The sequence below is a fragment of the Eucyclogobius newberryi genome, unplaced genomic scaffold (assembly GCF_026437365.1).
Source record: "Eucyclogobius newberryi isolate DKJ021-1_F unplaced genomic scaffold, fEucNew1.0.hap1 SCAF_7, whole genome shotgun sequence".
In the NCBI taxonomy this organism is placed as follows: domain Eukaryota; kingdom Metazoa; phylum Chordata; class Actinopteri; order Gobiiformes; family Gobiidae; genus Eucyclogobius; species Eucyclogobius newberryi.
The window spans coordinates 25,112,240-25,124,466 of record NW_027316389.1 but is presented as its reverse complement, the minus strand read 5'-3'; the positions used below and the strand labels follow the sequence as shown (position 1 = coordinate 25,124,466).

The window sequence follows — 12,227 nt, the reverse complement described above, 5'->3', positions numbered from 1 at the left end:
CAGTATAACGTCTGATCAAGCAGTAATAAATATACAGAGTGGGCAGCTAAATCTTGGACATCGTGGAGCTATTACAGGAAAATGGCTGTGCATGATTATATTTAGAATAGAGTTGGTCTCAAATGTACAAAATAAAAAATAAAATGTTGTGCCAAATTTGCAAATTTGAAGAACCAAAAGTGATAATTTGTAGAATGGTCGTCACTGTAAGAGCTCCGTGCTGGAGTGGTCCAGAATGAATTATATATTGAATGTGAATGGACAGTCTGACAGACTTGACCAGGGAGCTAAGCAGAGGAGGAACAAGTGGTACTTTGAATCAATGCTCCTCATTGTTGGCTTAAAACAGACTTCAAAAGCACTTGGGTCTGTATTTTCAAGGGTCTTTCCCACCACTATATCTCCCATTATCTTTACTTAATTGTTAAAGAACTAATGTTTTGCAGTTCAATTCAGTTTATTTTTGTGTAGCTTCCAAAAATGTTATATTTAACCAACAGAAACAGTCAGAAATGATAACTGTCCTCACCTGTCCTCAGACAAAAAGAGAAACCATGAAGAGAGCAACAGTGAAGGAGAGATCGACTCCCACAGGCAGTCTCCACACTCTGTAACCACATCTACAATCATTTACTGCCTAAACAAAGGAATATTTGGTGTTTCGAATTATTCTGATATGAATTTTCCAATCTGGTCTATGATAAGGTCAATGGTGGCTGGAAACTATGTAAGCAGAGACACGAGAGCCATTGAAGAACCACGCACCCGAAGATAATCAACAACGCAGTCTTTGTGAATGCCTCGACATTTAACACACAAAATGAGACGAAGAATCGAGGGTCAAATTCAAGCAGGATGTAATTATAAATGAGCTCTTCAATGGAAGCCTTCGAGATGTGTCCAGTGCCCAGGCTGTAAACGATGAGTTCGGACTGCGGTGCTCAGAGATGACATAATGTTATTCAACAAGACGTAAGTAAGATGGAGAAGAAATATTACGAGCTCCTTGGTCAGGTCAGCTGAGGCAAATTCAAACAGGAAATTCTCTTTCAACAACACACGTTCACAGTTTACTTTGTCTACAAAGCGCGGCAAGGGATAGTGAATTTTGTTTAGGTAGTCCTTTTAAATAATATTATTAATTATACACCAATCATGGCTAACATTTCAAAACACCTGCATAATGCTGCTTAGAACTAATACTGAATTGCGACAGTGTACGTGAACAGGACCACTTACATCAGTCTTCACTTCTGACATACATCAACCATTAACCTGTTCACTTTACATACGTTTCATACTTGACTCCATTTTAGAAGATTCTGATAAGAGATGTTTTGGGCATGATCTGGCATAGATATTACCGTATTTTCTGGACTATAAGTTGCACCTTTTTTTCATAGTTTTGGCTGGGGTGCGACTTATCCTTACATTTATACTTATATACTCCGGAGCAACTTATATGTGATATTATTTGTTATTTTCACACTTGCAACTGCATTTCATACTCCAGTGCAACTTATATATGTTTTTTTCTTCTCTATTATGCATTTTTTTTGGCTGGTGCGATTTATACCCCGGTGCAACTTATAGTCTGGAAAATACAGTAGTGTTAAACTGTATCACTGAAATAACAACCACACCATAATCCACCTGACAATGGTCCTAATATTTTGACTGAGTATATTTAAATGTATACCTACTCTAAGAACTCTGTGATGTACTTGCGGCTGCACTTGGACCACGACCAGGGACTTGTGTCGTAGTTCAGCGTGGGCGCCATGACATGATACTGGTGTTTGAGACCCGATTCCCGACACTTTGGGTTGTCATCGTGCGGCATGTTGAACCTGGCAGAAAGAAAGGAAAAAAGAAGGTTAAGGATGAAGGGCGGGGCATGAAGGAACACACACAAAGTGATTATCAGCTGCTTAGTGGCTCAGCCCAAATCAAGAAGGATCAGTGTCAAAAGATTTACATTCAGCCATTTTTACCCCACATCTTAATGAGCGCCACACACCAACGCCGTTATGGATATGTGTGTGAAAAAGAGCACACTCGCCAAGACTCCAAAAAAGTTTCTCTAAACTACTGTATATTTCGTTCTGGTTTATCCATTAATATAAATAGTAATGGGTAAAAAGGTTAATTAAACATGTGTTATGATCACAAGTCAGCTTCTTTTTTTAATTTAATTTATTGATTCCTTTAAATTGCAGTAGCATGAAGAGAGAGAGAGACATTCGGCCAGGAAGAGAACACACAACATCGAGGTGATAAGAACCGCATATAGTATGTGTTGAAAGCTTTATCAGCCAATTTATTTTTATTCATGTTTTTACGTTACACCATTTCGCTGAAGCACATTCCTGGTTTGTGAATTTTGCTCAGTGGTGATAAAACCTTTTTGGTTTCAGATTTCGGATTCTGAAAAAGTCAGACAAAAACACATAACTAATGATAAAACAAAGACACATTTTTAGCACAAAGAAAACAGCTGCAACAAATTAAGCCTGTAACGTAACATCTGCCTTTTAATGGACTGATGGATTTAGTGAGCCGCAGTTGGCAGTCTAATAAAGTATGTTGTCTTATTCAAGCCCGTAATGGTATAGTCCAGAGCCTAATAAACACTCACTACATACATAAGTACACTAAGCACTTACAAAAATGCACATTCACAAAGAAAGCCACATTTCTACATTAGGCCTGGGATGTTTACTACAGGATGTGGGCAGAGCTGCACTGTTGCTGAGGGTCAATTCATACATGTGCACAACAAGACCTGGCACGGCTGGCATGAGGCCCACTCAGCATGGGCCAAGAGACTGACAGCAAACACCCCCTGAATAATGAAGCCTCCAGCACAAAATGAGCTCCCCAGAGTAATCAGGCCGTGCAGGACATCACCAATGTGCCGCGATGTGGTTTGGATAATAAATACAGTAATGTGTATACAAGGGCCAAAACATGCTTTTTGTTGTGGCTGTAAGTTAGTAAAGTTTCAGCCAGTATTTTGACTTCCTCCACTACTGTTTGGTGTATACACTAATTATTAGATTATGTGGATTGAAATGCACTCAGGGCAAATTGGGACAAACCAAATCCTTTTAGTGTCATTAAGTTGTAAACCAAAGATGTCAAACATCAAAAGAACCCAAATAAACCCTCTATTGTTTGCTCTCAAAAACAACACATAACTCAGGATGTCAACACATCATTCAAAACTGTGCTCTTTTCCCCTGTAAACTCAGATGGATCATTCTTCTATTTGTCACTTTTGTAATCCAAATGAATTAGCCCATAACGAAATATTTACTTTATTAGATATGATGTTGGAAAATGTGTGCAATAATCTACTTACACAAAACCACGCTCAACTAAAAATTTAATCTGTGCATCAATTAGTCGACTGAGAGTGGTGTGGAATTAGCAAAAGGTCAAAATTACGTATTTTTGACTTAAACTGCTCTGACCACAAGAAGTACATTACATATTTGTATGAAAAAAGGAAGATTAAATTCACAATTAATTCCCAAAACTCCATCTAACTCACTCCATGCCTTCTCCGTTCTGCTGTGGTCCATTATATATCCTTTATGATCCCTATAACCCGCTATTAACCAACTAATAAACGAGGACAACAGCCCTAATCTATACAACTACATGACTTAAAAAGACAGTAGATTGTCCATTCTCCAAGTGCATATGTGATCTCTTTCCAGTGGCACATGTGTTGCCTGATAATCTCCTTAATCTCATTTAATAAATTACATTTCTTCACCTATTAAGATTCAACATTTTAGTGTCTTTAGTGTTTGATGTCGTACTCCTTAAACTAAACTAAATATATTGTTATATAATTGAGAGGAAAACTGTCTGGCAAGCAGATTTAAGCTATGTTTGCGCAGGATAAAAAAAGAACTTGTCAGACTTTCCATTGGAATAGTGAGGGATACTCCTAGCTTTAGTTATGAAAACTTAACAAGGCCAAACAAGTTTTACAGTCAAATATACAGCCAGACAAAGATCCCATTGCGTGTGTGTTTTTTTCTTCACGCATAGGCACAAACACTCCTTTTGATAGATTAAATATTTGTATTATTAATTAAGTTTTACAATATGTGTAAATTGAATGCAGCAGATATCAATAACTAGTCAATGATGTGTGTTCACTGTGAACTATGCATTTTCTTTCCTTAAACCGCAGGCGTACAGGGTTAACTGCTGAACTGAGCAGTACAGAGAGGTATTAGAGTAAGGCCAGTTATTAAAAGTCAATTCTTTCCCATTATGCACCTGTGTCGGCTGAAGAGAAAACTGCATAAGAGCCCTTTTGTTACTGACTGTGAGAGCCTTGACAATACATTAGCACTGCGAAATATAGAAAGATTACTATGTTGAATAATGTGACCAAACAATGTCTACACTCTTTTAATAAAATAGTTTGACATAATGAGCTAAACGTATCCAAAACAAAAATACAGTATACCTATCTAATAATTGGTCATAGTGCAATAGATAATCGGATTTCCATGCATATTTTGATTCGAATTTTTTTTGTATTACTATAACGATGATGTCAATACATTGCATGTGTGTATAGTTTAAATGAATGTAACCTACACGTGTCCCAGCTCATGGGCGATGGTGAAAGAGGCACTGATGCCATTCTCCTCGCTGATGGAGCAGCTCCGATATGGGTCGCACATGGTCCCCAGCTCGGCCAGCCCTGCACCGTCACGTACACACACAGGCACAAACACATGCCGCCAAATAACAATGTGTTAAAGGAGATTAAACCATCAAAACTTCAGTTCCATAAGGCAGATTAGCACCCTCCATCTCACTGCCCTCCTCCCCTTTCTACCACTCTGCTCTGTCACTATAATATTATTAGCTGACAGCTTGCCATAAACTCATTAGGGCTCAGTTTATGAGCTGTGCTAAACAGAGTGGAAAGTTAATCGAAAGAGACTTGGTGAGAAATGAAAAGTATAAGTTTACCTAATGTGTCACATTTATCTTTTGCACGGCAGATATCTTCTCTGCAAAATAGCAAAAAGAAAAGCTATTATTTTCTTGCCATTTTACACATTTTCTCAGTGAAAGACTGTGGTTGTACCTGGTAATGAGGAGAGCAGTGTCATGGTGTAAAGGGTGACTGTCGTCCGGCAAATTTTGACTTTGCTGCCAAACACAGAAGTTGTGGAGCGTTGTGGCAGCATTAAAGCTCACAGTGGGGCCTTCCTGAAGTAGAAATACATAAGAACAACAATGTGTTTGAAACTACCACTTTGTTAGTCTATTAGGCGTGTCACAGCCAGTATGTTACAAGAGGGGGAAAAAAGAAAGAAACATGCAAACATATTTTACTCCTTTATTGGCTATTACTATTGCAGCGCTTTAGCTTTCAGCACTTACACATATGTGCTGATAGAGTTATTCACTATTAAAGTCCTCATATTGGATGGCCACCTACTTAATCTTCTCTTATTCAGCATAACCATATGTATTTTGCATTCCTGTAAACACTAGTTCAGTTATAACGCACATTTCAGCAATGTAGATTATCTTTCAACATCAGCTTCATTACACATAAAACAATCAGTTATTTGTGTTCTCTATTTGTGTTCTTTTCAGCCTGTAATAATATATTGTTCTGAATCAGTGCCTTACTATTCTCCTGGGTCACACAACTTTTGCAGGTGGCTTACTGAGTTACTATAGTTTCATTTGTGTTTTTTTCTTAATGAAGCCTCTCCTGTGAGTTGAGACTGACACAAGGCCGACAGTGTCCGGCACACACCTGCGCTCGCTCCTGGACCTCCGCACCGGGGCTCACCTGCTCATTGTGGACCACGATCAGTCTGATGATCATGACGTTAATAAGGTTTCCTACGCTCGGGTCTCGGTACACTGCTGCGACCTGTAACAAAGACAGAAAGCAAAGAGAAAAATGCAAATCGCCACTATAACATCAGATCGTGCATTAGGTGTTACACTTAATTATGATTTATGTAACTGTCACATTGCAGGACAAAACATTAATTCTTTAAACACAGATATAAGTTATAAGAATACAGTATTTGAAAGGATATTGTAGATTGAAAGATTCATCTGATTTAGACCTTAATTTCCAATTTATGCTATGGTTTAAATTATAAGTTAGACATTACAGTGTGTGAGAGGAATGGAGGCTGGGAAAAAAAAGAAAAAGATTGACACAAGAATGTACATGGCAATAAAGGGACAATAAAGGGACAATTTGAATGCATATTGAATATGGCAGTAATTATATGCACATTGGCCCCAGGAATTAACAATTCGTGAAGGTTATAGCTTATTAGCCATCATATTCCGTGCTCTTATCATAAACAACACACAAATAAATATTAAACACAGTAAAATCCACTATACATACACATTTTAACCAACATTTTAAAGTACATTTACTTTGATAATGGTTCACAATGCAAACTTGTGTTAAAAAGCATTTGGGAAGCCATCGTCTTCATGACATTTGCCCTATGACACAGCCTCAACAAAGATGACTGGAAAGATTGTTTGTTCAGTTGCCAATACGTACAAAAGCAAAGAACTGATCTTTTCTTCTCCAATTCGTCTGACAATCTTCTTTACGCCTGTGCCCTTCCTGTCACAAGCCACATTACTTTCCCCTAAACTTAGAGCTCACATCTCCAGAAACAGTGAGGACATTCAAACAGTGTTTTCCGAGTGTTTTTCTCAAGCTCCACTGTCCTGCTCGGTCAGCGGTCTCCTGGGGCCATGCGAGCCCTCCTGACAGGATCTCATTAGCAAACTATAAACATTTAGCTCGTGTAAGCCTGAGGGGAGCTAGTAAAACCCCAGTCTGTTCGCTGCAGGCTGGACAGTGGTCAGTGGTGAACGTGGCACAGATTGTACCTTATCTACTGCGGGCATAACAGCAGTGACAATCATTACTTATACGGATTAATAAGTAATGGACTTTTTGTATCGCAGACTGGTTAGACTCCATTTTGTGTTACCATATGTGGTCCAGACACAAGTAGATATTAGAGTCATAAAAAGAGCCGACTCACTCCCGAACCCCTTTACAACATCCCTTTGGTTGGTGACAAAGCACAGCAATGAATTGGGGTCATTTCAGGGTTTATTACCAAAATGGTCAGGAAACCGGAATGCTAAACACAAGTATAAAACCAGTTACATTCAAATATATATATTGCATATGTGTAAGTGTTGTGTTACTGCCCCAGGCCTGGAGTAAAGTGCTACATCAGGAAGACCATTAACCATAAAACATGTAAAATGTGACAAAATATTAAGATCTTGTTGCCATAAAAGGAAGAAAATGCAGCGTTTTGCATATAATTAAACAGACTTTACACTGGATGCCCTACCTATCCTGGTTTGATTTTAGAACAATACTAGATTGTGACTAGTAATAAGATAAAAAATGCCAGCAACAAAATGTTAATAAAAGAGGGCTGGATTATCCATTCACACATTGTTAGAGGTGAATTGTAAAAACATTATTTTACTTACTACTGACATGATTGTGAGGATGTAGTGCTCCAGGTTGTGTCCATGATGCCGCACCATTTTAGCATCGGCCGTCACCATCAGCTCCACATATCGAGGGTAGGATAGGAACCGCTTCCGCCTGCTTCTGCCTTTGGGATTCTCCGCAGTCATGTTGTTATTTTTGATTTCAGAAACATTGATCATGTCTTTAAAGTAGTCCTGGTCCGCAGCCATGTTACCGGGCTTCCTTGTATCTCCTGTTGGAACAAAAACAAACATAACTTAAGAAATGTGTTATAAAGGGCATTAAGTATTTACATACAACAGGTCTATGGCATATCTGCAGCTAACAGTGGCTTGGAGATTAGGGAAATTCCAATGACATAACAAAATACATTGGACGTGTATGGAAAAGTGTGTCATGCCACAATCCTGGAAAACAGTTGCAGCAAGAGACACAAGGTCAGTGCTTTATTGGCTAGCTTTGTTTTTTTAGGTCAAACTGTACTCCACACACACTGGATATCTGACTGCAACTGCCGTTATAATGACAATGTCAAAGTGCCTATGACAAGTTGGACTACACATTGAACTAAAATGCAGTTAAGATACATATATATACCGTATATTTAAAACCCAACTATGAACTATGCAGAGACTATGCAGAGACTAGCCATTATTCAACAACTGGAGAGGAGGAGGGTTATTCCAAGTGCCCTGAGCTGTTAAGAACGAAACGCCGCTCTCTGCTGAAGTGCACGTGTGGAGCTGGCATCAGTGGGAGATTCCAGCACGATGACAGAGTACCGTTAAAACAGGAAGACAGAGGATGGTGCAGCAACATGTGTAAGAGCAAGTTTCACAGAAGGAGGGAAAAGCAGTCCGTGCTTGCAAAAGGTTCAGGTGGCTAAGTTAATGACTCATTCAGTAATCGTCTGCAGGGGCAGCGCTCTAGAGTGACAGCTCAAAAACTGTCATATGGATAGAAAAGAAGTCTGTTGGACATAATCTGCTGTATAGGGTCCAGCAATCCTGATAACTGCATAACCTTTTACAAAAGATTATAACCAAAAAATGGAAACGAAAATTTAGTTATACCTCTGATCGATCAAGATATTACATTTTATTTTTATTTTGTCTTAAATTGGCTTTCAATATCGTTTTTCCAAACATGAATGGTACAGAAAAAACATAGTCACATTTCTTCCTCCAAACTCCAAATTCAAATGAATTTACTGACCGAGTTAGCTCTGAAACTCTGTCTGTCACAGTAATTACCATACTTACTTCAATATATGATATATATCTATGAAAAAGCAATATGTTTTGTATGGACTTTGGGGAACCTTTTCTTTGGGATAAGATTTGAATCTTAGAAAGTCATAACCATTATTGGCCCACACTAACTAAAAAGGTGTTTCACGCTGTTATTTATTGTAGCTGTCACGTTTAGAATGATTTTGTTTGGGATTATCCAGCATTAGGGTTACTGTGTCAGTAGCATAAAGTAGTTTAAATATTATTACAGGACTACCCCTTGATTAAAAAGACCAAAGCATATTATGGTGACTGAATCTTGATCTTTATCAAGATTCAGTCACAGTGAATTAAAAACTGTCATAAACACTGTTTTTAATTCACAGTGTTTATGACCTGGGCACACTTTGAAGTCAGTGATCCAAGTCGACCTCCTCAGCTTGGGATAACCCTGAAGTGTTGTCTTTAGTACCATCTGTATTTCGTTACATACAACGGACTGATTGTTTAACTCTGAGAGGTATAGGGCTCTGAGAATATTGAAGTGTTGATTCCAGGAAACACGCAAAGCGGGCCATGACACCCTGGCACAGTGGCACAGTGGCACAGGGCCTTTGCCACCGTGATCCCCTGCACCGTGCCAGCACTGGTGTCCAAATCACTGCTTAACCAGCCTGTTTGGGCTGCTGGACCAGAACACTGCTTTGTATTTTGTAGGAAAAATCTGTTGGAGGCCAAAAGCTGACACTAAACCCCTTAAACAGACTCATCACTGCAGACGGTCAGACATCAAAGGGATTAGTAGAGCGCAGACAAGTACCTCCATCCTCAGAAATGGTGTGATTTTCTGAGACATGAAACAGAGAAGAGGAGCTGAAAGTGAAAATATGGACTTGGCTGTTCCCCTTTTGAATAAGTTACTGTATGATCAGTCACAACAGTTTCAAACATAATCTGTATGAAACTTGCTTCATTAAACAAATGCAGGTATTTTCATGCAGTATTTACATTAAAAGAAATAAGATGATAACTTTTAGAGGTTACGACAAATAGACCAACTGTACTAGGCACTAGGTTTGATGCTTTTGCCGACACAAACGTTGCATCTATCAAGGGCAGACAGAAGAGTAGAGTATAGTATGACTTGAGTATATCCACATCTGGCATGTACCTGAACAAGTGCAGTTAAATAAACATGCTATTTGGCATGTCTTTAATTATGTGTACACATGTGTTGTATAGCTATAAAACCAAGCTATACAGGGTTTGATGAACCTAGTTAAAAATAATTCTCCACCATGTTTATAAAGCCTATATGAACATTATTCAAAAATCACTTTTATTGCTGTGGCATGTTTAATCAAGTCCAGGCTCTTGTAAACTAAATCCTTTTCACAGTACATGTCAGCCTGTGTTTACACATGCAATCATAACGGTTCACTATAGTAACAAGTTTCATTGTGAGTGACCTGCGTGAGTTCTTTTTAGTACATCCCTCCAAAATGATCTCATAGGGATTTCAAGGTACATCAAAGAACTGCTCTTTGACTCTCCTTTGGGTCTCTGTCAAAAGTATCATATGTCGAGGAGCTCAATAATAGGGAACACACAATTCATTGTTGAACTAATTAACATTCTTTTACAATGGCCCGCTGAGATCTGCAGAGCCCTGTTCCCTGGGTGCCAATTAAATGGACAGTAGACCCTACATGTGAGCCCAGGTACAGCCGCCCTCTCCTCATCTAACTGCCAAACACTTTGAATTCAGCTTGGCTTTAACTGATGCAAACCTAAAGATTTATAACACTGCAGACAGAAGCATAATTAAGTGCATTTCTGTGGCGAGACAGGGAGAAGTTAAGCTAATTGTTAATGCTGAAGGAAGCTTTTTAAAAAGTGATGTGGCTTGGCTTCTGACAAAGATAAGATTATGATGGAAGACAGCTCATCGGTCATGTAAAATATCTGTGGGGATCAGCAGACATGAAAATACACAGTCAAAAACAGTGCTTCAGCAGTACTTGGTTAGCACAATTCTGACTTATTTTTTATTGTATTTAAAATATTTCCCATTTAAATTAGTCTTCATTTCACAGTTTACACATGGAACACATCCCACAGTATCCATTAAAAAGTAGATTTTAACTATGAACAGCAGAAAAAATGTGTGTAGATGTCTAAAGTATGTGGTTAGCAGGTTACCAGGATGACAAATACTTCAGCTGCTCCTATGAACCAACAGTGAGTAAATTGCCTAGACAGTTGACAGGGGCAGAAGTGGCCCCAGCTGGAGTATGTCACAGGAAGTCATGAGACAACACAACATAGTCAGTTTAATGGGACAGGGGGCATGGGGCTCTCAGACACCTCAGACACATGGCAGCAATTTGGGTGATGGTGGCACCAAGGCGAGGTCTGCTTCATTTCTGGACAATGAAGGACCACTACTAAAAGAATAGTTGTTAACATAAAATGTAAGCCGGTTAAGCAGCAATGGCCCAATGCAAAAAAATAGACAGACAATTCCGATTATAGAATATTTTATATACTGGTAATATTTTTCCACTAAGGTCCTCACTGATTGGTTGGACATTTATGTTCCATTTTTTATATAGTTATAGTTCACTGCTTCCACTTGCATGCCTTCTAAAGAAGTATTAATATTTCCAGCCTTCTCGCTCATCCCCATTCCATAAATTGCTATTTCTACCAATATCTAAATAGCTGCATATTCAAAGTTTAATTGCACATATCTCCTCAGATCATTCCAATTCCATTTGTGTTTTTGTCAAGTGAGAGTGTCACGTCCACAAAAGAACTCGAACCACAACAGAATCATTTGCATTCAGGCAAAATGTGTTGACGCGTAAACAACTTCTTAGCAAAGCAAAACAAACTCATTTCCAACCAACAATGGAAGATTTGGCTTATCCAGAAGGCATAGAGGCATTTGTAATCCTTTTGGAGCCAGGATACATTCCAAAACCAAAGAGCATCTAATGCCGGATACACAAGGTTAAAGGTCATCCATCACACCTCAACCAGTCACCTTTTCTGACCCCGGTCAAGAGCAGAGGATTTCAATGAGACTGATCGAGACATGTGTTGAATAGGGAAAAAAAGAGAGGTCCATCTCTTGAAGAAACTCAAGGTCACCTCCAGCCAGTGCAGTAAGTGACTCCAAACAAAGAGGGAAGTGAGGTCACAAGCAACAAGTGCTCCCATTCACATACATGAAAGAGCAAAGGGAGCGCGGGCAACCATTCAAGTCGGCTAGTTCAAACCACAAGCAGGGGGAGGGCATTTTTCCACGTAAATGAACCCATTGACCAAAAACCTGATGGTAGCATTTCAACTACCATGTATACGCAGTGGGCACCAAGGGGGGAATCCTATACAATGATTATGATGAAGGTCACGGGGCGCTGAAGCCATGTGTG

The 12,227-nt window shown here is 39.1% G+C and overlaps 1 protein-coding gene across 2 annotated transcripts in view; it reads right to left on the bottom strand.

Annotated features, from left to right (window-relative positions):
• Positions 1-12,227, bottom strand: part of LOC140349331 (A disintegrin and metalloproteinase with thrombospondin motifs 20) — a 66,748-nt gene that overhangs the window by 46,510 nt on the left and 8,011 nt on the right. Inside the window, exons 4-9 of one of the 2 annotated variants that reach the window (XM_072435625.1) lie at positions 7,552-7,787; positions 5,846-5,929; positions 5,126-5,250; positions 5,008-5,048; positions 4,627-4,732; positions 1,704-1,850 (exon numbers count right to left, since the gene is read on the bottom strand). In XM_072435625.1, the coding sequence (XP_072291726.1) occupies positions 1,704-1,850; positions 4,627-4,732; positions 5,008-5,048; positions 5,126-5,250; positions 5,846-5,929; positions 7,552-7,787 (739 nt within the window). Of the gene's footprint in view, positions 1-1,703; positions 1,851-4,626; positions 4,733-5,007; positions 5,049-5,125; positions 5,251-5,845; positions 5,930-7,551; positions 7,788-12,227 lie in introns of those variants that run through there. The other variant, XM_072435626.1, reaches the window with a different exon arrangement.